This window comes from Ceratotherium simum, chromosome 16 (genome assembly GCF_057802395.1).
Source record: "Ceratotherium simum simum isolate JZ-2026a chromosome 16, ASM5780239v1, whole genome shotgun sequence".
Taxonomy (NCBI): Eukaryota; Metazoa; Chordata; class Mammalia; order Perissodactyla; family Rhinocerotidae; genus Ceratotherium; species Ceratotherium simum.
In genome coordinates, this window is record NC_141915.1 from 13,442,604 (window position 1) to 13,464,871 (window position 22,268).

Consider the following 22,268-nt stretch of genomic DNA (forward strand, 5'->3'; position numbering starts at 1 on the left):
AGAACTTATTTCCTCATATCTAGAAAAAGAATTTTTCTGCCTGGGCCTGCCTCCCAGGACCTGCCTGAGATCAGATCAGAATATGGACAGGAAAGAGACTTCGGTCTCATCAGGACTTATGCATGTTAGCAGGAGGAGGAAGAATTGTTCCCTCCGTGCATATCTGTGCTAGGTGGCAAGTGGGCAGAAAGAATCAGAGTAGGAATTGTCCCCTGTCTGGTCAGGGGGCAAACCCCATCCATGGGTTTCCCAGTTCCTTAAAATGCCAGGGAACCAGTAAGGAGGGTCAGCTCCTCCCAGAATAGTGAAGGGAGGCTTCATGGAGGCAGTGATGTCAGAGCTGGGTATTGAAGGATGCATAGGAGTTTACCATGATGATAATACTTAAACTCAAGAATATGTACTAAAATATAAATTACAAATAAGCAATACAGTATAATGGTTAATGAGGTCTAAGTCTTATTGTTAATAATACCTGCAGTTATCATTGTGGAGGACTTATCATAGGCAACGCCCAGGAATGCACCCTGGACATAAGTACAGATTATCTTCACCTTACAGAGGAGACAACAGAGGCTGAAAGAGTGATGTCACACAGCTAGCATGTGGTAGAGCCAGAATTTAAACCCCAATTTGTCTGACTCCAGAGCCCTTGCTCTAAATCACACTACAGACTGCCAGGCTGGGAAGACGGAAGGTCCCAGCTGATGTTCCCAAGGTCAAGGAAAGTTCAGGGTTTGTTGATAGCCAGAAGTGGCAGGCTGCAGCCTGGGAAGGCTATGGAGGGAGCAGTGGGAGATGGGCCTCACAGAGAGACTGGGCTCTACACACCAGGACCAGGTTTGGCATTTAGTTAGAGGGCTGTGGAGAACCCCAGCATGTTCTGTTCTCCCTCTTCAAGGAGCAGCACTGGAAAAGCCCCACTGTGTGGGTGGAGAGGGGCTGAAGGAGGTGACCCAGGCCTTAGCCAGACCTTGGCCGTCCTGGTGCATCCCCACCCCCTGCCTGCAGCGGAGCAGGAAGGCGGCCCCTGCTGGCTCCTTTCCCCTGGCGGACTGCCGGCTCGTTTGGGTGGGCAGAGGCATCCAGACTATGGCTGGGCTCCTGTCGAGGTGGTTCACGCCTGTCCCCACCCCCCGGTCCCAGCCTGCTGACAGTTCCCAAGCACCCACCTGCACTTCACCGCGTCTGCCCCTTCACAGCTGGGGCCATGAGCCCGAGAGGACACAGCGAGTCAGGCAGGGACACCGAACCACTGCCTGCCCCTCAGTGCCTTCCCCGTGGGGACAAGGGAGTCCAGGGTCAAGAGGGAGACACATTCACCTTTGCAGCTCTCCCTCTGCTTGGGGCAAACAAGAGGGAGGATTCCTCCTGGCCCTCCAGGACGTCACAGGCCAGGGAGGAGCCTGAACACAATCAGGCAGGGCCAAGAGGGGAAGTGTTCCTGGCAGAAGGAACAGCACAGGCAAAGGCCTGGACGTGTCAACTTTGTCCCAGACGCGGGTGCAGCGGCTTACTCCGCCAGCAGGCAGCTCCGCTGAAAATAAAGACCAGCTAGCTAGAAGCTTCCCGGGCCCACCAGCCCCAACCCCATAGTCTTTGTTTGTTTGAGGAGAGCTTTCTGGGCAGCCCAGCCGCCCCACCCCATCTCAGTAGGGGCGGCTTTCCCAGCAACTCCCGCACGAGGACATCCTGTGGTCGGGGTGTGGGGAAGCCCTCGGGCAGCTCACGTGTGCTGAGCCCACAGGTCTGGGACAATGGAGCCGCAGGCAGGGAGCCAGGGCAGGGGGGGCAGGGCCGGACGGACAGCAGGGCGGGAGGAGCAGAGCCCCTGGCTGTCCACGAGAACCTGGGCCTGAGCCTCAACTTTCTGTAAGACAGGCGATGCCCCCTCCTCCTAGGGCTTGGACAACCTCCCCAAGGTGCTGTCCACTCTCATGGAGGTCCCAGGGCTCAGCGTGCTGCCTGAAGACCTTCTCCCCTGGGGCCCCACAGAGGGGCCAGCACCCAGAAGCTCAGAACAACCCCCGCTCAGGGCTCTGTGCCTTGGCAGGCGGCCCCAAGGCCCCCCATCTGTGAAGCTGTGGAGCCTAGAGGTGGTCCGGGAGCAGGAGCAGGCGAGGTCGGAGCTGGGGTGCCCTGGGATCCCACACTGTGGCCTTAGAGCCCACGTCCAGCCCCCACCTCGGCCTGGGCTGAACCAGCGCTATTTTTACAGAGTCCAGATCCGGCCGACCTATTATTTGGAGAAGACTTGCCATCCTCCACATCCTGTGGGCAGGGAGGGTGCTCAGGCAGGCATGGGGCAGGCAGGGGTCAGGCTCTGCTGAGTACCCTCCCTGCCCACAGGATGTGGAGGATGGCAGCCCAGGCCAGCCAAGACGACGGCGAGGACCCAGGATGGCCTGGCCCCACCGGTGCCTGAAAGCCCACCACACTCAGACTTCCTGCAGGAAGAACAGAAACCGCTCCTCCTTCACACCCCGCACAGGACGTCAGCCCTGGGGTGGCCCATCAGGCCTCAGGGGGAGAGAGGTTCTTGGGCCTCCCTTCTGACAGGAGGGCCCTGCGGGGAGAGCCACAGGGGCTGCCCAGCTTTGCCTTCGGAACCCGAGCCTTTGCCGAAGCGGGAGAACGTCGCTGGGCTGGCCAAAGTGGACAGGGAGCAAGGCCAGAAGGAGACTCAGCCCCAAAGCAGAGGCACTGTCTGGTTTCAGTCTGAGCTGGCTCTTCCTCTGTCCCCACTCTCCTCTCCCACCCCCCAGCCTGGCACTTCCTCATGACCCCACAAACCCCAGCCCTGAGCTGCCTTCCAGCCTCCTCCGCCATCCATTCCCCCACTGAGCCCCAGAGTGAACGCCCTGATGCACATGTCTTATAGGGACCTGCCCTGCTCCAAAACCTGCTGTGGCTCCCCACTGCCCCAAGACAAAATCCAGACGCCTCTCACAGTCAGGTCCTGCCTGCTGTGCAGCCTCCTCTAACTCAATTCTCCCCACACTCTAGCCCACAGCCGATGAACCACGAGTCACCAGAGCCAGGCAGCACCACAAAGAGCCTTCACCCCTACTCGCTGCTTTCCCTAACCTGCGTTTATGCCGATTTCCTCACATCCATCTTCTAATTTGCTCTTTTTCTCTTCAACTGGGTCCAGTCTAATTAACTGATCTAATTATTACATTTTTTAATTTGAATACTTATATTTTTTACTTCTGGAATTTTGAATTTAGGTCTTTTAAACAGCCCCCTGTTCTTTTTTAATAATGTGTTATTCCTGCCTTATAAATTCTACTCTTTCCTGTCAAGCTTTGAAAATTAAGCATACCCAATGTTAAGCCCCTTTAAGACAAGTCTGTTCTCTGTAGTTCTTCAGGAGCTGGTTTTCCTACCTTCTCTGGCCCGGTTGACTCCGTCCCACAAAGGTGGGCTTTCCTGTGTGCTCTGCTCATTTGGAATTTGAGTTTGTCTTCAGTGTCATCCGTGTCCCATGCAGGCCCTGGGCCGTGAAGACATACCTAAGGAGCAGTTTTGGATTTGCCCCTGCTGGGGTCCCTGCCAACACTGGCCTACATGGAGAAGGGGGTGGCAGTCCCAGGCCTGTGCAAAGCAGGAGCTAGACGAGCTCTCTGCAGAAAGCCAGGAAGGAAAATATCCTTCCAAGAATGGAAAAACTGCCCACCGGCCTGGGGGCACAGCGTGAAATCAGGGAGCTTGCTCTGGGCTCTGGGTGGAAACTGAGTCACCCAGGCAACATTAGAACCCTCGCCGGCACTGCCCAATGCTCAGGGCAAAAAAACCCCTGAGCTTGGAAACTGGGCCAGACTGCTGACGCTCTGATAAATCTGGGTGATGGGCATGTGCAGATTCGTTGTACTATTCTCTCTCTACTTTTCATGTGGATTTAAATTCTTTCATAAAAATGTTTACATTAAAAATACTGCAACAAGCTTCTAAGACATATCCTGGTCCCCAAAGACTATACCACTTGGCTTCAGTACCAGCTCCCGTTCCTGTTTGTGAGTTCAACTCTTTGCTTCTGGCACCTGGAAATTTCCCTGCTAGCTTTAGCTTTCAAGCTCAGCTATATAATTTAAATGTTGGTATATTTTATCCAGCTTGGAGGGGGAAGGAGAGCTTCTCACATCTACTGACAAACTGACTGGAAGTCCTTGCCCCTGAACAAACTCTAACTCATCCTTCAAAACCCCACTCAAATGTCCCCTCCTCAGGGAAGTCTTCTCCACCTGCCACCAGGCAGAGCTAGGTGCCCACTCGCTGCCATCCCCCCAGGCTCCCTCCCTGCCTGGGTGGGGACTGGATACGTTTTCTGTTCCCATCGATAGAGGGAGTCTACCTGAGTGCAGAGACTGAGTTCATGGCAGAGCCCAGCACAGGGCCTGCCAAGCAGCAGGTTCAGCGTTAGCCGCCCCTTTGGGTATAGGCCATGGGGGCTCCTGATCTCCCAAAACAGTGAGACCCAAGGGCTGTAACTCTGCCATGGGCTTTCGCTCAGCTATGGCTGCTGCTGGGGACTCAGGGGCCAGCTCTGAGCTGGCAGCAACCTGCAAGGGGGCTGCCGAAAGTAGGCTCTTTCTAAGCCAGCTCTCATGCTCCGGTCCCAAGGGGAGACAGCAGGGGCAGGTGTGGGCCTAACCCTCAGCCACCCCCCACCCTGCCTCCTGGCCCAGCAGCCCCTGGTGCCCACAAATAAGCAGGCAACCCGGCTCTCAGCCCTGGCCCTTTGATCTGGGCAAGCACCAACACCTGGCTGGCGCCCTCCACCTGGCTCCAACCTTATCGGGGCTTGGGGAAGAGACAGGTGCCCGGGGCCCAGGCCAATTAGGTGATTTGCCTGGTTGCCCACTGAGTCACATCCTGGTCTAGCTCGCCTGGTTTCTTGGCTGAGATGGCTGAAGGAGTGAGGACACTCGGGAGCCATCCCAGCTGTGCCAGGGGGAGGTAGCAGGGCGAGGGCCATGGGGTAGGGACCAGAGGGTCTCTGAGAGTGCTGGGGACTCTCAGCATGGCCCAGAGGCACCTACCCTGAGGACACTGAGATGTGAGACTCTCAGACACTGGGGACAAGCCTCACCAGTCCCTTGGCCATCTGTGCCTCCTCCCCAAGCCAAGAGGACAGCAGACAGAGCCCCAATTCCAGTCCTGCCACTCTCTCGCCATGGGACCTTAAGCAAGTCATTTCCCCTCTCTGGACCTCTGTCCCTTCATCCAGAAAGTGAAGCTGACAAAAGGGAGCTCGTAGGAGGAAGAATCAAACAAGATGATGCCCGTGGGTAATTTGTCCACCTCCAGCCAGGTCACCAGGGATCAGCAGGGACTGCATGACCCTTAGCCAAGAAGGCAGCCTGGGACATAACTGCAGCAGCGCTGTGACCCTCACAGCCCTTCCACCCTCTCCCTGGGTGGCTGCCCTGGCCCTGACCACACTTAAGGAGGGCTGAATGGAGGAGGCTGGGGCAGAGCCTGGCTCAGATCAGTCAGCAAGGCCAAGACCAGGAGGAGATGAGGCTCGGGCCGGGTCCCCAGTGACTCAGGGGCCATGGAGGGAGGGGCTGGGCAGCTAGGCTCTCCCCCGCCCTTCCCACACTAGCCCAGCAGCCTGCTCCCTCCCACGCTCCCATCTGGCTTGAGCTCTGTCTTCCTGGCTGCGAGTGCTGGTCACTGCATTACGCAGAGCCCAGGAGGCTAGAAGGACCTGTCCCAGGCCCTGGGGCAGGCTGACTTGCTCTGGCCTGGCCAGAAAGGCCCAGCAAGGGTGGAGGGGTCAGGGAGGGACTTGGACTCATGTCCTGGGGGGAGGTAACGTCTGCAGGGGCAGGGACCTGGCCACCCTTAGGAGGTGCTGGACCGCACAGCCTTGCCCCAGTCCTAGCTCGGTCAACCCTCATGTGTTAGGGCTGAGACCTGGGGCTATCACACCCCCTCTCTCTGAGCCCCAAAGACACCATCTGGGACATGAGGACAGGCACCAAGCCTGACGGAGTGGCTGTGGCATTCCCTGAGCTCACGGAAGCTGTGGAGGCCTGGCACTATGCATACTGGAATGCCACCTAGACAGGTCAGGCAGGTTCCTGGACAGAGCCGCTTGCTCCATGCCTCCCTCCCCAGAGAGCCGGGCAGGGGAAGGGGTGCACGGACTGGAATGCAGACCACGAACTTTCTCCCACTCATCTGACTGGGCCTCACAGCCAAGTAGACTCCAAGGCCAAGGGAACCAGCCACGCAGCAAGGTTGGGGCCGGGTCAGGACCAGCCGTGGGATGCAGCGCTAGCTCTGAGTCTCTGCCCAGGCCTGAGGGTCCTGCTGAGGCACGGCCAGCATGGCCATAGCCAATGGGAGGGCCAGGGAGCCGGGAGCTCAGGTTCTATGGGGCCATGTAGCAGGCAGGGCAGGGACAAGGGAGATGTGGACCCTGGAGAGAGAGGCAGATAGGCTGGGATAGCTGCTTAATGACCTGCCACACTGCCCAGTCCCAGGGGCCCTGGGCCCTGGCTCCCTGCTGGTCAGGGCAGAGAACCTCAGGCCCAGGACTAGCCCAGGATCCAGGTTCTCAGGCTCCTGAGTTTGGGACCGGCTCTGGGGCTGACCAGGGGGAGTGTCCTGCTTTGACATCTAAGAGGTGACTTCCAAGTTGGTGGCAATGGAAGGAATTGGGAGCAGGGGAGGATATGGAAACAGGATCACCAAGGTTCTATTGACATTGCCCAACTAACTGACCTAAGGCGTTCCCTTCACCAACCAGCCTCAGGAGGGACCATGGATCACTGGGTCCCGAGGAGGCCCCCAGACCCAAAAGAAGGGTCATCTCCAAGGACTGGGGCCCTCGGCCTGCACTCATCTATCTCCCACAGCCCCTCGGGGCGGGTGTTATTTGTCTTGTTTGACAAGAAGAGAAGCAGAGGCTGGAAGAAGTGATGGCTTGGTGAGTGGCAACAGTGGCATCTGGACGCAAAGCCCAGGCTCTTTCCAGCAAGTCAGGACCGGGGAAGAGCCCAGCTGGGAATGAGCCAGCAGGGTGGAGGCCAGGGCAGGGGCGAGGGCGGGAGGGGGGCCTCACCTGACTGCAGCAAGCCGGCGCCTCGGTCCTTGACCCCGAAGTGCTGCTGAATGTCCAGAAGGACGCCTGGAGGGGCAGACAGAGGGTGCTTACCAGTGACGTCTGATGCCCAGTGCCCACACTCCCCCACCCACCTGGGTGACTCCCAGTCCCAGCTCAGCCCTCTTTTCACCCTGCAGGGCCCTGCCTGGCCCTATCTAGAGAACTCCACCCTCCCCAGTTTAGCCAGGCCACGGGGGACCTTGGAGGCCAGCTTCCATCCTGCCCGCACTGGGCCTCCCGTGCTCACCCTGGGCATAGGATCCCACCCCTCACTCAGCCACTGCAGGGGTCCGAGGCAAGGCCCCTCGGGGGTCACTCAGCCAAGCCTCCTATCTGACTGCCGGGGCCTCTCGCCCACCTGTGGCCCAGCCCCAGACTTGCTGCTGGGACCTGAATAGACATGGGCCCCGCCCTCAGGGGAGACCACAGAGCCCACAGCCCAGAGCGCAGGTGGGCAGCCACTGAAAGCTGCAGGGGCAGCCCTCTGGCCAAGGAGAGGGCAGAGGGGGCTCGTGGGCAACGCTCACCCCTGCTCACCTGCATGAGCACCCGTGCACACACACGCAAACACACATGCTCACTCAGCTGTCCTCAGCCTGATAACCAGGACCCTCAGTTTTCCAGTGCAGGAGCTGAGGTGCAGAGGGAATCAGGCGGGGCTCCAGGCCTGCTTTCTTGGGGGAAGGGGATCTCTTGAGGCCATGTCTGCCCTTCTCCCAAGTCCCAGCCCCCTCTGCTCTCCCGTCAGGGCGTTGCATGTCAAGGGGGCAACTAGAACATCTAGAAACCACCGGCAGCTGTGGACAGACAGAGCCAGACTCCTGGACCCCCTTGTAGCATTCAACCAGGGCTCCTAAGTAAACACAAGCCCCAGCCCCGCAGGCCCCAGGGGCCCCGCCTCAGCTTATCTCTAAGGACAGCAGGAGGCTGGGCCACAGGCCAGAGCCCCCCGACCACCACACACGTGCCTGGAGAGGGGACAGAGGAGAAAGGAGGAGGAGACAGGGCTTGCCTCAGCAGCTCCCCATATAGGGGCCAGACAAAGGGACTGGACCCTGCCTTCGGGGGACTCCCAGGGCTCTTCACGGTGATGATGGTGATGTCAGCATTGAAAATGATGATGGTTCGCATCACTGAACTATAAGTGCTTTCCTAGGTTAATCCTCACACAATCCTAGGAAGCTGGCACAACTATCCCACTGGACAGATGAGGAAACTGAGGCACAGGAGGTTAAGCCATGTGTTCAAAGTCATACAACAGGAAAGTGGGGGAAGAGGGAATCTCCAAGCACTGTATGGAGGTCCCGTCTGGTGGCTGGGGGCATGGAAGGGGGCAGAGTGGAGCATCACTGTCCCTCTCGAGACCCAGGGCCAGAACATTGAGCTATGTCCCAGGATGCAGAGTCAGACCGGCTGTGTCCCCGCAGCCTGACAGCCAAGAGAAGCTGGCTGCCTCCTTGTTAATGCCCAAAGTGGATTTACCATAATTACCCATAATGAAGAGGCTGAGTGAGGCCCAGTTAATGACTTAATAACCAAGGCGGGTTGTGGTCTTGCCTTGAAGGCGGAAGCCAGGGGCCAGTCCTAGGTCTGTGAATGGCATGGCCACCAAGTGGAACCTCTGAGGTGCCCCAACCTGGCCTCTGAGGCCCAGAGTTCCGTCAGGGCCTATGGGTGGCATGGCTGGGCCCAACCTTGAGGAGCCACCCACAGCCCCCTCCCAGCCCCACAGCCCATTCCCACTCCTGAGCCAGGGCCTCTGCTCCCCTCCTGATGCGTGGGTCTGATCACATCCCTCTCTCGAATAGTCACCATGACCAGCAGCTCCCCAGTGCCTCAGGGGAGGACCCAGGCCCTTCACCAGGCCACAGGGCTGCAGGTTCAGCCCTGCCAACCCCACCCTCCAGCCCCAATTCTCAGGACACCACCCCTCCCCCATATTCCAGCCACCCCAAACTACTCATGGCCCCCCGACTGCATACGCTTCCTCTTCTACCCTGGCACAACTCTGCTGGCTGTGCTAATTCCTGCCACTCCTTCAAGACTAATTCAGATGCCTCCTCTTCTGGGATGTCTTCCCTGATTTACCCCCCTCCCACCACCCTCAATAAATTAGTTGCCCCCATTCTTCCCTGGCCACCCTTGTTTTAGCACTTGTCACACCAGGATTAGTTAGTTCTAAGGGGAAGACACATAGGGATGTAGATATGAGACCCTTGGACCCACTGTGGCCGGGAGCTAAGAGCTACCAGTTACTGGTTCTGCTAAGTTCCAGGTCCTGCGTGAGGCTCTATGATGGCATTTCTATCCCTGCCGCCTATGCCGGTATCTATGATCATCATCCCCATTTTACATATGAGAAAACCGAGGCTCTGAGAAGTGAAATAACTTGTCACACAGCACATAAGATGTCAGAGGTGAGATCTGAAAGCAGGTCTGTCGCCCTGAACCAAAGCTTCTGCTGCAGTGCCTCTGCACAGTCTGCTCTCGGCCCCCAGCCGGGCCCAGCACCCGGCCCCCCACAGTGACTGTGGAGTGGACACATAAACAGATGGGCAAGTGTCCGCTCCATCCCCCACCAGACCATGAGCCCCTCAAGGGCCGGGGCCTGGCAGGTCATCTCCAGGACCCAGAACAGGGACTGCCATGGTTTAGGAGTTGGGTAAGGACGGGTGGAGTCGGGAGGTAGCAGGAAGGTAAAACTCCCACTGGGCCCCACACAGTGGGTCCCCACCCACAGTTGAGAGGAGGGCGTGGATCTGCAGGAACCGTAGGCTCACTTTCTGGGAGGGAGGCCATATCAAACTGGTCATCGTGAAGATGGCATGTGTCCACAGCAAATCAAAACACTCTTGCTTCTTCCCTGAGGACTCCCAGAGTCCTCTAGCCACCTGAGTGAACTTGGTCCCCCTCCCATACTCCAAGGCCCAACGTTTGCCTCTGCCTCCAGGAAGCCTCCCCTGATCTCCTCTACTGTGCAGAGCTCCTGGTAAGGGGGAGGAACATTTTTCCATGTCCAGAGTGGCATCCAGGGCCCCTGGGAACTCCTGGGCAGTCTAGACCCCAAGGCACAAGAAGCTTTGGATGACCCCACCCCAGCACCCCCTGGGGCCCGGCTTAGGGTCCAAGGCCTAAGCTCCAGGCAGAAGAGCAGGGAGCAGGCCTCATGCAGGCCGTAAGGCCCTAGGTCAGGCCCTGCCTGAGCCTTTCTAGGTTGTTTTCCCTCTTGTAGGCCTGGCAGGGGCCGTGGCCGCAGGCGGGTGAAATCCCGCTGGCACGGGAAGCTTGTGTCACAGCAGCTCGGCCGCTCATCTCAGATTTTCCTCTGGGCTCCAGCCTGGCTTGGGCCCACACACCCCCTCCCTTCTTCACCACAGCCTTATTTTTAGCCTCTTTCCTGGAGGCTGAGGTTTGGTGGGTCATAGGACGGGCCTCACGCCCAGGAGCAGCCTCCTACAGCTCAGGCCAAGCCCACTTTGCCAGCCCCACCAGCCCGTGGCATGCAAGGTGGGGCTCCCACCCCACACGCAGGCCCCAGGCCTCCCACGGCCACGGCTCCCAACTCAGGCCTCACCAGTCAGTCACCCAAAATCCACGGCCAGGATCACCCTCTGCCCACAGGGTCCTCCCTTCCGGGCCAAGAAAACATTCTGGAACAGCAGTAGCATCTGAACTTTCTCATCCATTGACCCCAGTTACAGCCTCCCAAGCCCCCAAGGGAGGGCCCCCCTGTCCAAGGCCAGCTGTCCCTCTTGCCTCCCAGGGGTCTTGCCCTGGGTCAGCCCCTGGCACGAGGTCGAACTCCCAGCACCTCCCTCACTTCCATCTCCTGCACGTCAGCCCACAAACGTGCTCCCCTCTCTCCCATCCTGGTGGTGAAAACAATCCTGATTTGTCCCCTCTGCCAGCCACTCCTTCCCTCTCCACCCTTCACAGTTGAAGTTCTTAAAGAGTTCTCTACCCTCCCCAACTCAATGTCCCCACCTCCATCTCTCCCATGAAACCAACCACCTCGTGGTGGCTCAGCCCCACAGACTCTCTCATCCCTCAGGGTCTTTCCAGCCACCGGGACTCTGATTCCACAGCTCCACCCCCTGGTCCCCATTCCTGAGCAGCACCGTGGCACCACCCAGACACCTGGGAGTCAGCCATGACATCCCCTCGCCTCCCTCGGCCCCATGAATGGGCCCCAGTGATTCTCTCTCTTCTTCACCACCTGGCCTCCTCCCTGAGCTCCCCGCCTCCAGCCTCTCCCGGCCCACCCAGCATCCCTCCTGCAGCCTGATCTCACAAGCACTTATCGATCTCCTACCAAGTCCTGGGCTGGGGCCGTAGAGACCACGGGACGGTGTCTGGACTCCAGGAGCTAATGTCATGGCCCAGTGGTTGTCAACTCTGGCTAGGGCTCAGAGTCACCCAGGAGGTCTTCAGAATCCACTGGCCCAGGCCCCTGGTTCAGGAATAGCTACTAACAATGACGACAACATGGGTATTAACACGTATTGAGCGCTCACTATGTGCCAGACACTGTTCTGAGAGTGTTGCGGGCATTAGATCATGGAGTGTGGCTGCCCAGTAAAGCTTGTGGCTCCCCATGGCCACCCAAATCGAGCCCAGACTTCTTGCAGCATTCGAGGCCTCCGTGACCCAGATCTGCACAATCACGCTGTCCAGAGGTAAGACCCAGGAATCTATTAACACACTGCCCGGGTGACTGGAAACCACTGGCCTGGCTGGTCGGAGGCCCCTGTGACTCGCACATCACAGCCTGCAGGCCTCCAAGCCTCGACCACAGCTGTGCCCTCTTCCTGGGTGTCCATCTCCACCTGCTGAGATCCACCTCATCTGGGGCCCACATCCAAGGTCACGTCTACCAGGGTGCCCCCGCAACTTTCTCCTCTGCAGCTCTGGTGGAAGAGGTCCTGTAACCTCGAGGGCACCCCCAGAGCTGGATGGAATCTGGCCGAACTCACCCAGCTGGCTGGCCACAGATACTCACGGGGATCCCCTATCGCTGCTGGTCCCTCAGGAGCCCCCAGAGGAGCCAGGACCAGATCCCACCTGCTGACATCAGAGAGTCCTCAAAAAGGCCAAGGCGTAAGAGGAAGCCCAAGCTGACCTCAGGACCCCCCAGCTCAGGCCAGCATCAGAGGCAAGGTTGGGCCAACATGATCCTGATATCAGGACAGGCCACCTGGTGCTCAAGCTCACTCCCCCAAGCACAGTCATCATCGCCCCACGTTCACCCTGCCTCTCTCAGAGCAGCAGGCAACTTAGCTGAATTCCCAAGAGCATGAGCTACAGAGCCAGATCATCTAGGTTCAAATCCTGGCTTCTCTACCTTCCCTACTGGGTGACCTTAGGCAAGTTACTTAATCTCTCTGTGCCAGTTTCCTTCTCTCTAAGAAGGCTTAATTTTAACGTCTGCCTCATCTGATTGTTGTGAGGTTTAAATGGGTTAGTTCATGCAAAGTGCTTAGAATGGCACTTTGCGCATAGTAGGTACTCAATAAATGTTATACATGTTATCACGGATCATTAACTCATGGGGCAGGAGCCCCCGCCATGACCAGAGAACAATGGGAACTCCCATCTCAGTGTTCTTTTCTCCACAATGGGGCAGATGGCTGGAAAGACAGGGCCTAGGGCTCTGAAGGGATGGGCCGTGCCCACCACTGGCTGGTCCCTCTCGGAGGGACCCTGGTCCCCCTGTGGGGGCCTCAGAGCTGGATGACTCTGGAAGTCTCACCCCTGCTCCAAGGCTTGGCGGCAGCCCCCGCCCCAGTAATTATAGGGGCCTGAGGGCTTGGCTCTGCTGACCTGGCTCTGGATGGCTAAGGCTGGGAAACCACAGCCTGGCCCCACCAGCACCCCGCAGCCTAAGGGGACCGGCCAGGCGGTCCCTGAGCCAGGACCCCAGGCTCTCAAGCACACACACTTCTACCTGCCCCAGAGTCTCCATGCACAAGATCCTGCCCCAGTGCCCCAGGGACAGGCTGAGTGACCTCATGAGCATCTGGTCCCTACTCTGAGCCTCAGGGTGCCCATCTGAGAGTGACCCAGGATCCCCATACGTCCGTTCCGGTCCACCCTAAATCTCAGTCACATTTGTTCTACATATGCCGACCCTCCTACCTCCACGTCGCCCTATGAATCTGGGTCATTAATGTCAGGACAGCTTAGTGGTCATCTCTGCAGGGACCATGAGGACGAGGCCCCCAGCCCCAGAGCCTTAGCCACCTAGAGGGACCCCACCCCCTCCCTAGAGAACCTAGATTCTGAACTTGTCCCCCTAAGGAGCTGGAGACCGTAACACCCCTCTCTACCCAAGAGCCCTGCCCACAGACCCCGCCAGCCCTAGAGAGGAACTCCCTCCCCAGAGCACAGAGAGCCCTACCTCCTCCCCACCAAGTCTCTAAGCCAGAGTAGGCGGGGACAGGCAGCCTGGCCTCTGTCCTGTGATTCTAGTCTATCATTTGGGGCCAGCGTTCCTGGAACCAGACTCAGCCTTAGCAATTTGGGGGCTTTGCACAGCTCCTCCTTTCCCAGCTCAGCCTCCCTGGCCCTGTCCTGCCTCAGGGCCTCCCAAGACCCCCGGGGGGCCAAAGACAAGGTGGCCAGACTCTTATCAGGACCCGCAGAGGGCGTAGCCTGTGTGGCCACAGACATAGGATAAGCCTGGGGGTACGGGGGGGGGGGGAGATAAGAGACCTCAGAAGGCACAGGTCAAGCCCACGAACTCCCAGCCTTCTCCCCATGTACTGCTCCAGTGGCTGAGGAGACCAGCGACTCCTGCTCCCACTTCTCAGATGGAAAACTGAGATTCAGAAGGGGAATGGGACAGGGGCCACAGAACCAGGCAGGAGCTAGGCTGAGCTAGCCTCCAAGCTCCCAGACCCAGCCTGTGTTCCCCACCCTCACCCCAACAAGACCCAGAAAAGAGGCTGCAACCAGCCCCCTCTCAACATCCACAACAACTGCCCTCACATGGGTGCTAGAAACAGCGTGTGGCCAAGTAACGCCACCCTCCCCAGGCACGGCCCTTTACAGTTTACAAAGCCTCATCATGCTCCTTGCCTCCTGGGACTCCATTCAGCAAATCCACGCTTGACAGTGAAGGGACCACGAAGATCTCACGGAGCTACCAGGTTGTCGGGGGGAGACCCCAGCAAGGTCTCCACGGTAGCAAAGGACTGAGGGGGAGGTGGGAGGCTGAGACCCCATCCCTAGCCTCCAAGCTCTGGCCAGTGCATTGTTCCTGCTTACTTCTTGTTCTGATGTAAATGCTCTGGCCTCTGCCACATCTCCCCCAGGACTCTTTTCATCAACCTCCCACCTACCCGGAGAGGGCGAGGCCCAGAGCAGCCCAGCGTGCTTCACACCACCTTGCTGAGTGACCTGGGGCCAGCCCTACACCTCGAGTGCCCTCTCTACAGAAGAGACAGAGCAAAGCCACCACAGTGCCCTCCTGCATGTACAGAAGCCACTCTGCCCAGCATAGGGGCGAGGAGGCCCCATTGTCACGGTTGCAGGCTGGGCAGACAGGGACCGGGCTGACCACTTCCCCCATTTCCTTCCCGGAGACACGACGCCCGCAGCTCATTGTGTGCCCTGCTCAGGACAAAAGGGCAGCATCGGCCACCATGCGAGAAGCCCCGGCCACGGCAACAGGGCCCTGGTCCTTATACAGGGTCATCCAAACCTACCAGCGCCCCTTCAGCCCAGGATGGGCTTTGGGGTCAGGCAGGGCGGGGTCAACCCAACTCTGCCGCTCAGTCAGTCAACAAGGGCCAAGCCCGTGCCAGCGCCCCATGCATACTGGGGCCACAGAGATGACCTGGCTCAGCCCCTCGAGGCTGGAGGGAGATGGCCACCCTACACAGGGGTAGGTGCTATCATGGACGCAGAATAGAGCAGAGTTGAAAACCAGGAGTCAGGCAGCCGGCTCAGCCCAGAGAGTTGGGGAAGCCTTCCTGGAAGGAGGGCAGAGGTACCACTAAGACCCACCAGGGGAAACAGGTTGGCTGCTGCAGCAACTAGGAAACAGACCTGGTTATCCTGGGGCAGGGAGGTGCAGGCAGAGCTGGGGGCCAGCAGATAAGAGCTCCTGAGACCAAGTGCCCCACACTACCCTTGAGAGCAAGACCCTGACCACAGAAAGAGAGGAACAAAATCATCTGTTGTGGATGCAGGGCTCAGAGAGGGTCAGTTTCTGCCTTAGGTCACAGAGCAAGTCTGGCAAAGCCAGGAAGAGGAAGTTCAGCCCAGGAGACAGTCAGGGCCCAACAGGGAGCCCAGCACCAGGAGCCTGGGGATGGAGCCAGTGTCCTCTTTGCTTCCCTCACTCTCATCCCACTTCTGCCCTCAGGATTTCAGGCCCCACACCCAGGCAGAAACAAAAGCCACTTCCTGTCTGGGGAAGGGACCCGGGGCTCCTCCTCTCGGAGCAGCTCTGACCGGGGCAGCCTCACTCTTGGACCAGGCATAACCTGCAGCCCTGAAGCCTTCTTGTCCTAATCACAGGCTGGGCCGGGCACTGGCCCTGAGTCCCAGACCAAGGTGGTGAGTTTCAAGGCACTTCCTCTGCCAGGTCAACAGCTCAGCCGAGGTGCTGGCAGAAGCAGCCGGAAGGTGCCTGAGGAGGAAGAAGAGCAAGAAAGTGGGCAGCTGCTGGTTAGTCATTCCAGGCCAGCGGGCGGTTCCCCTGGGTGCTGACCTGCCAGCAGGTGCTCTGGAATGCGGCCCTGGGACACCCCGCCCTGTAGACCTGAGATAATGCTGACTTGGCGGTGGCCAGGGCGGGGCTACCCAAGGGGACAAGGCCACTTGAGGGGGGCAGGGCCGGGGCAGTGTTGACTATCCTTATCCACAAAGATAGCCACAGAGCTTGGGGCTCAGCCTGGCCTCTACACCCAAGAGACCCTGTAAAAGGCCCTGGGCCTTCATTTCCCCATCTGTCAGCTCTGGACATACTTGACCAGGGGGACAAAAAGGAGCGAGGAGGCCCAGCCTGGAAGCCCCCTCCTGCACCCAGCTCAGGTGTTTGGGGCAGCCCCCAGTCCCCGCCAGGCCTGTGTTCCCGTCTGGGTCCCTGTGCTCCGCTCTTCTTCTGGGTTTGTGTTAGTGGGCGGTTGCCATGGATACCGGTCTCAGCTTCTTTGGCAGAAAAGGTCTCCCCGAGGGCAGGGCTCCGCCTCTCCTCATGAGCCCCTGCTCCACCCTGTTTCAAGTGCCCAACCTGCCACGGGCTGGATCAAAAGAAAACAGGTCTCAGGAAGGGCCAGGTGCCCCAGAGAAGCTGGGGAAGGATCTCAGCTCTCAAACAGTCCTCCAACCATGAACAGGGCCTGCGCCAGCTCCCTCTTGCTGGGCCTGGTTCCAGGAGCAGAACGCTGCCACCTCCACCCGCAGCTCTGCTTCCATTTTACAGATGGGGGAACGGGCGCCCAGGGGCAGAGGCAGCTCTGGCACCAGCCAGCAGAGCTGAGATGAGGAGACCTCGCTCCTCCTGAGGGGCTCCCTCCTCCTCCTGACCTGGTATCCGTGAGTGGGCTCAGACTGGAGAGTGGGGGGCTGCCAGGCTGGTTGGGGCCATGGGGGCAGGAGCCACATGCCCTAGGGGAGCTCAAATTGCCTTTGCTCAACTGAGCTGAAATTCATCTGCCCAGAGGGCTTGTGCCCTAGCCAGCGCAGTCTCCAAGTTTCCAGGCCAGAAGCAGGGGGCACACCCCTGCCTCCACTAGGAGAACACCATACGAGGGGGTTCTGGTCCTGCTCCGTCCTGCCGTGTGACCTTGGATAACTGCCCGCATTTTCCGGGCGTCAGTGTCCCTGTCCGCACAAGGAGTTGGCGGGAACGGTGTAGAGGCGGTTTCTGGGCTGCCTCAATTTCATCCAACGGAAGCAAGGCTCAGTGAGGGCCAGGCCCTCCGCACCTGCTTCTGAGGCCTGCTGCCCTCAGGGGGTTCTCATGGGGAGGAGGAGAAGCCATAATTAGCAGGATCACGGGTGGCGCTGGGAATGCTAGGGCAGAGGCAGAACCTACTAGAGTTCCCAGGATGGAGACCAGCCATGGTGGAGAAGGGAGGCGTCCTGAAACAGAGAAAAACGGGACGGGAATCGCGGCCGGGGCACAGCTTGAGCAGGGGCCTGGAAGAGAAGGCAGCTGCATTTGCGAGGTCGCCTAGGAGTCTGGCCTTGTCCCGGGTGCTAAAGAGACATTCTCATTTACTCCACACAACCCCAGAGGTGGAGAGGAGGAAACGATCACCCAGAAGGCTGAGGCGACATCCCCAAGGTCACACAGCTCGTAAGTTGAAGAGCCTGGACTCGAACCTGGCATCAAAGACTCTAGACCTACAGTATCCACTGCAGGGGCCCCTAGCCCCCGTGGCTGCTGAGCACCTGAGATGCGGCAGAACAAACTGACAGGTGCTGTAAATGTAAAACACACACTGGCGTTCAAAACTTTGTATGAAAAAGAGGGCAAAATATCCCATTAATAGTTTTTATATTGATTCCATGTTGAAATACATTGGATATATTGAGTTGAATAAAGTACATTAATTCATTTCACTTATTTCTTTTTACTTTTTTAATGTGGCTACTAGAAATTTTTAAATTATATATATGGCTTGCATTATATTCCTTTCGGACAGAGCTGGTCTACACCGCGAAGACAGAAATGCCCAGAACAGATTTAAAGGAAGAGAGCGGGCACTCCCCTCATTCTTCCATGGGAGAGCCAGGGCCAGATTGTGAGGTTCTCAGGGGTCAGGTGGGTGTGAACATCAAAGGTGACTGAGCAGTGGAGCATCTGCATCCCCTCCTCTGTCCCAGCTGGGCCAGCCAGCAACAGGTGGACTCAGGCCTGGGATGACCATTCCTCTGCCCCTCCCCTCCAGACACATCAAGCCATAGTAGTTGCCATAGAGACATAAATCTTCCTAAAAAACTGAACTTGGGGGCAGGGGTGGTGGGGGAGTCTACCACAAAGAGAGGGAGAGGGAGCCGGGCTTATCCGGAGAGGAAATTCGTGTATGTTGTGTGTTGGGGGCGGGGCAGTGCATGAGCTCCCGGGACAGGGAGGGATGCACAGCCCAGGCAGCTGTTTGCACAGGGCTTTCCGGGCCTTCCTCCCTACCGCCCCACACCCCTCTTCACCACTGCTCTCCATCCCCCCTTACCAAATACCAGAAATTTCCTATCTCATTCCCCCATTCTGATTCTGAGACCCAAGTAGGAGTGGGGCCAGATAAGCACCAGACCTCCCTGATCCCACCCTCTCACCCTCAGTTCCAGCAGAGTCAGTTTCTCTAAGAATATCAGAGAGGGTGGTCTGGGGCCGGAAAAAACAAGTTGGAAAGTGTTACAGAGCCAGAAGCCTCGCCATGTGCCATTCATCGCCCAGCTGAGAGAGGGTGGGAAAGCTCTTCCCAGGTCAGGGCTTACTGGTAGATCTAATGCTAGCCTGGTCATGTTGGACGAGGGTCGTACAGGGGCCTCGGTTTCCCCATCTGTATACAGAAGTCTATTTTGCACTGACTATAGGTCCTCAATGTGCTCTGACTTCTCCCCACTTTAAGGTGGCACCTAGGCTCCCAAGTTCCAGGCAGCATGGCACATGCATGACAGGGGCTGCTGCACTTAGGCGGCGCTGGGTATTCCTGTTCCACAGATCCAAGTAAGAGCCTCTTGGGGACAGCCCAACCCAGAAACTGGTGCCACTGGTACTCACCTGCAACTCCCCACAGTGGAGGGGCAGAGAGCCAAAGGATTTTGAAAGCAGGAGCGGGGAGCCTCTGCTCTCCCATTAGAGTTCTTCCTTTCCACTTGACACAAAACCGTACTCAACAGAGTGGGAGACTAAGGCCCAGAGAAGGGGACCCAGGTGGCCTATGGTTTACGCCAGGGCTCTCCTCTCTCAATCACCACAAAGTTCTCTTTATAGTCTGTCCAAAATTCCTTGTGTTTTTTTTTTTTTTTTCAGTAGTTCCAGATTTTACTAACCTGTGGTTAGGCAGGTTCTGGGTCAGCACACAGGTACACAGTCACTGCTCTCCTCCTGCAGGGAGCCCCCACCTGTGCCAGCCTGAACGGAGTCCTTTTCTCTCAAGGCTGCACCATTCCCACCTAGGGGCAACTCAATCTAGAGAAGGTCTCTACTCACAGAGCCCTGAGAACCGGGGGAGGGCAGCGAGCAGCCCGGAATCCCAGGACGCTGTCCATCCCCAAAGGGCCCAGGGATCAGCCACCTCACAAACCTAGAAACAGACCTAAATATGAGCTGAGACTGGCCCAAGGTCACACACCAAGCACTTGAGCGGCAAAGCCCGGACTAAAACCCAGTTGTTCTGTCGACCCCCAGCCCATCCCCAAGCTCGTTCCCAGAGACACTCACGGAAGATGAGGCAGCCCCTCTCTAGCCCCGGCGGCCTGCGCCCTACCCCAGCCCCAAGCGCCATAGAGCAGGGGGAGGCGTCTTCAGGCCTCAAGCCAGAGCCAGCTGCAAACCGCATCCTGGGTCCCCAGGCGCCGCGGACCCGCCCCGCCCCTCCCTCTGCTCCCCGCAGCCCGGAGCCTTTGTCAGCCACGCGCTCACACGCTCACACACACATCCGCGCCGCCCGCGCGCACACATTTGGTCTCCCCTGGCGCACACCCGCAAGGGGCGCGCGCACTGGCCGCACGCACGCAGGGGAGTGGAGGCGACGGAGGAAGGAAGGAACTGACCGGCTACCGACGGACAGACCGCCTGGGCTGGGGGAAGGGGAGGAGAGGCCCGGGAACCTGAGGCTGGGGCGGGAGGGGGCGCAGAGGCAAGAACGCAGAGAGACGCAGAGGAGACTCTAGGAGAAGAGGACAACGGATGGGATGTCAAGGGCTGGCGAGGACGCGCGGGCTACTCCAGGGGTGGGGACTCCCCCAACCCCAGGCTAGGGGAGAGAGCAGGGCGGCCTTTGGCTTGGACCCGTGGATCATGGGGCATCGCTTGCCCAGTTGTGTCTGAGCGGAGGGCCCTTAGGAACCCCACGTAAGGCTTGGATATAGGGGGCCTGGGACCAAAGGCTCCCCGGGTACCTCGAGGAGGGGGTTCTAGTTCTCGGGCTGGGTGGGGCACTAGCTCACCTGCTACGGTGTACCTGTCCAGGTAGTTGAGCACGTTGCCCAAGCTGAGGATGGCGGCTGCTGCCCCCCGCCCGCGGCCCAAGCTGGCCGGTTTGGGCTGCTGCGCGCCGGGGCCCTTTGCAGCGGCTGCGCAGCTGGGGGTGCTGGGGGTGCTGGGGGGTCCAGACGGGGCCCGCCTCACGCTGCCCGACAGCGTCTGCACCTCGTCGGCGGCCGCCGCGACTCCAGCGGCGCCCGCTGCCCGCGCCCCGCAGCAACCGCCACCGCCAGCCCCTCGCTGCGCCCCCCGGCGCCGGCGCCGCCGCTCCGCGTCCGCCTCCTCCTCCTCCGCGCCGCCCGCCGCCGCCGAGGCGCATTCCAGGCACATCATGCCGGCCGGGATCGGGGCGGCGGGGGGCGCGGGGGGCGCGGGGCCCAGCTTGGGCCCGCTCAATGCGTGTGTGCGCCGCGGAGCCGCCGCTGCACCATCCCGGCCGGGTCCCGTCGGCTCCTGCGCTCCGGCCCCGGCTGCGGCGCGGCCACCGTTCAGCTCGATGCGCCGCCGTCGCCGCGGAGGCTCTGACAGCTGCGGCCCGGCCCCTCCCACAGACACATGCCCAATCGAGTACAGGCTCGGGCCACAGCCCCGCCCCGCACGTGCTGCCCCGGGGGGCGGGGGGGACGGGCCGCAGAGCCCCTCCCGCCCGACGGGGGCGCAGTCACGCCGGAGCCGCGCGCGGCAGCAGAGGCTGGCGAGGACCGGGAGATTTGTGGGGAGCTGGGGAGCTAGAAGTGGGGTGCAGGAAGCAGGAGGACTCCTCAGCACCCACTCAATGCCCTCCCTGCCCACTCCCTACCATGGGAGTGGGCTCCTGGCGGAGACTCTGGGAGAGAGCTGAGGGCTCGAGCTCAGGGCGTATGGACATCCTGGAGAGAGGGTCTCAGAAGGTTAAGTCAGGGGCGCCTGTAGGAGAGCCTGTGGCCGCTCCAGCAGCTACTCACCCCTCCTGATTTAATCAGTTCAGGAAGGGCTGCGTAAGAACCAAGAATGTGACCAGTGGGGGCTTGGCCCAGGACTCAGGCCTCTGCCTGGTGCAGAAGGCTATGTTGCCCCCTGCCCCAGGGACACCCAGATCCAGCCCCCAACCTCCCCCTGGGCCCATTCCTGTGTGCACACCAAGACCCTACCCTGCTCCACGGAGAGGCAGCTCCTGGCAGGGAAAGCCTCTACTCTGATGGGGGGCGTGGGGGAGGAGGGGGCACCAGAAACAGGGCATTAAGAAGGGGCCTCCTTTCCCCAAAGATCAGCCTTCCAGCTGTGCACTAGGGAAGGGACAAAGCCCTGAATGGAAGACAGGAGGCCAGGTCCTAGCCCAGTGCTGCCTTGGCATGTGGCATGACCCTGGACAAGACCCCTAACTCTCTCTGGATCTTGGTTTCTCTCTCTGGGGGTAATAGGAGGATAGGATTCAGACAGTCTGGAAGTATGAGTAGTCACTCCCCCTTAAGGGAGGGGGAGTCCTGTCTCCCCTGCAGAGTGGTTGGGTAGCTTCTGTGTTCAGGACCACAGTCACCAATGTCACCCAGGTCAGAGGTGCTGTGGTTCTGTGAAGCCCCCCCCCATCCATTCATCTGTTTGGGGCTTTGATTGAAAGTAAAATCCTGTACAAACAAAGTGCTGAGGACAGAATGTTAGAACTAGGCAGAGCCTGGGAAACCAGAATTATCCCGTATGTTTCACAGGCAGGTCCCAGGGCCCAGAAATGACCCCATCGTGGACATGCAGCTAGTCAGTGGCAGGGTTGGCACTGACCCGGGGATCTGATACCAACCCCCCTGGACTGGGAGCTCAGTTCCCACTGCAGGCTGCTCTGGACCTCATGTTCACAGGCAGGTGCATCTCGTGAAGGTGCATCTCGTGAAAGCCACAGTGAGTCATGGCATAGCCAACAGGTGACACAGCACGAGGCACCCCCCCCCACCCCACTGTCTCTTGTGAGCAGAGTTAATCCCCAAGCTGGTGTTTCTTGGCACCTTCGAGGTG

General features: G+C 59.2%; 1 protein-coding gene across 3 annotated transcripts in view; it reads right to left on the reverse strand.

Moving 5' to 3' along the window:
- SPNS2 (SPNS lysolipid transporter 2, sphingosine-1-phosphate) overlaps window positions 1-20,673 on the reverse strand; it is a 35,429-nt gene extending 14,756 nt beyond the window's left edge. Inside the window, exons 1-4 of one of the 3 annotated variants that reach the window (XM_087440610.1) lie at window positions 20,246-20,655; window positions 10,692-10,767; window positions 8,098-8,216; window positions 7,076-7,144 (exon numbers count right to left, since the gene is read on the reverse strand). In XM_087440610.1, the coding sequence (XP_087296736.1) occupies window positions 7,076-7,144; window positions 8,098-8,216; window positions 10,692-10,767; window positions 20,246-20,615 (634 nt within the window). In that variant the 5' untranslated portion in view covers window positions 20,616-20,655. Of the gene's footprint in view, window positions 1-7,075; window positions 7,145-8,097; window positions 8,217-10,691; window positions 10,768-20,245 lie in introns of all 3 variants that reach the window. The other 2 variants (XM_087440609.1, XM_014789658.2) reach the window with 2 other exon arrangements.
- Between the last annotated feature and the right edge of the window lie 1,595 nt (window positions 20,674-22,268).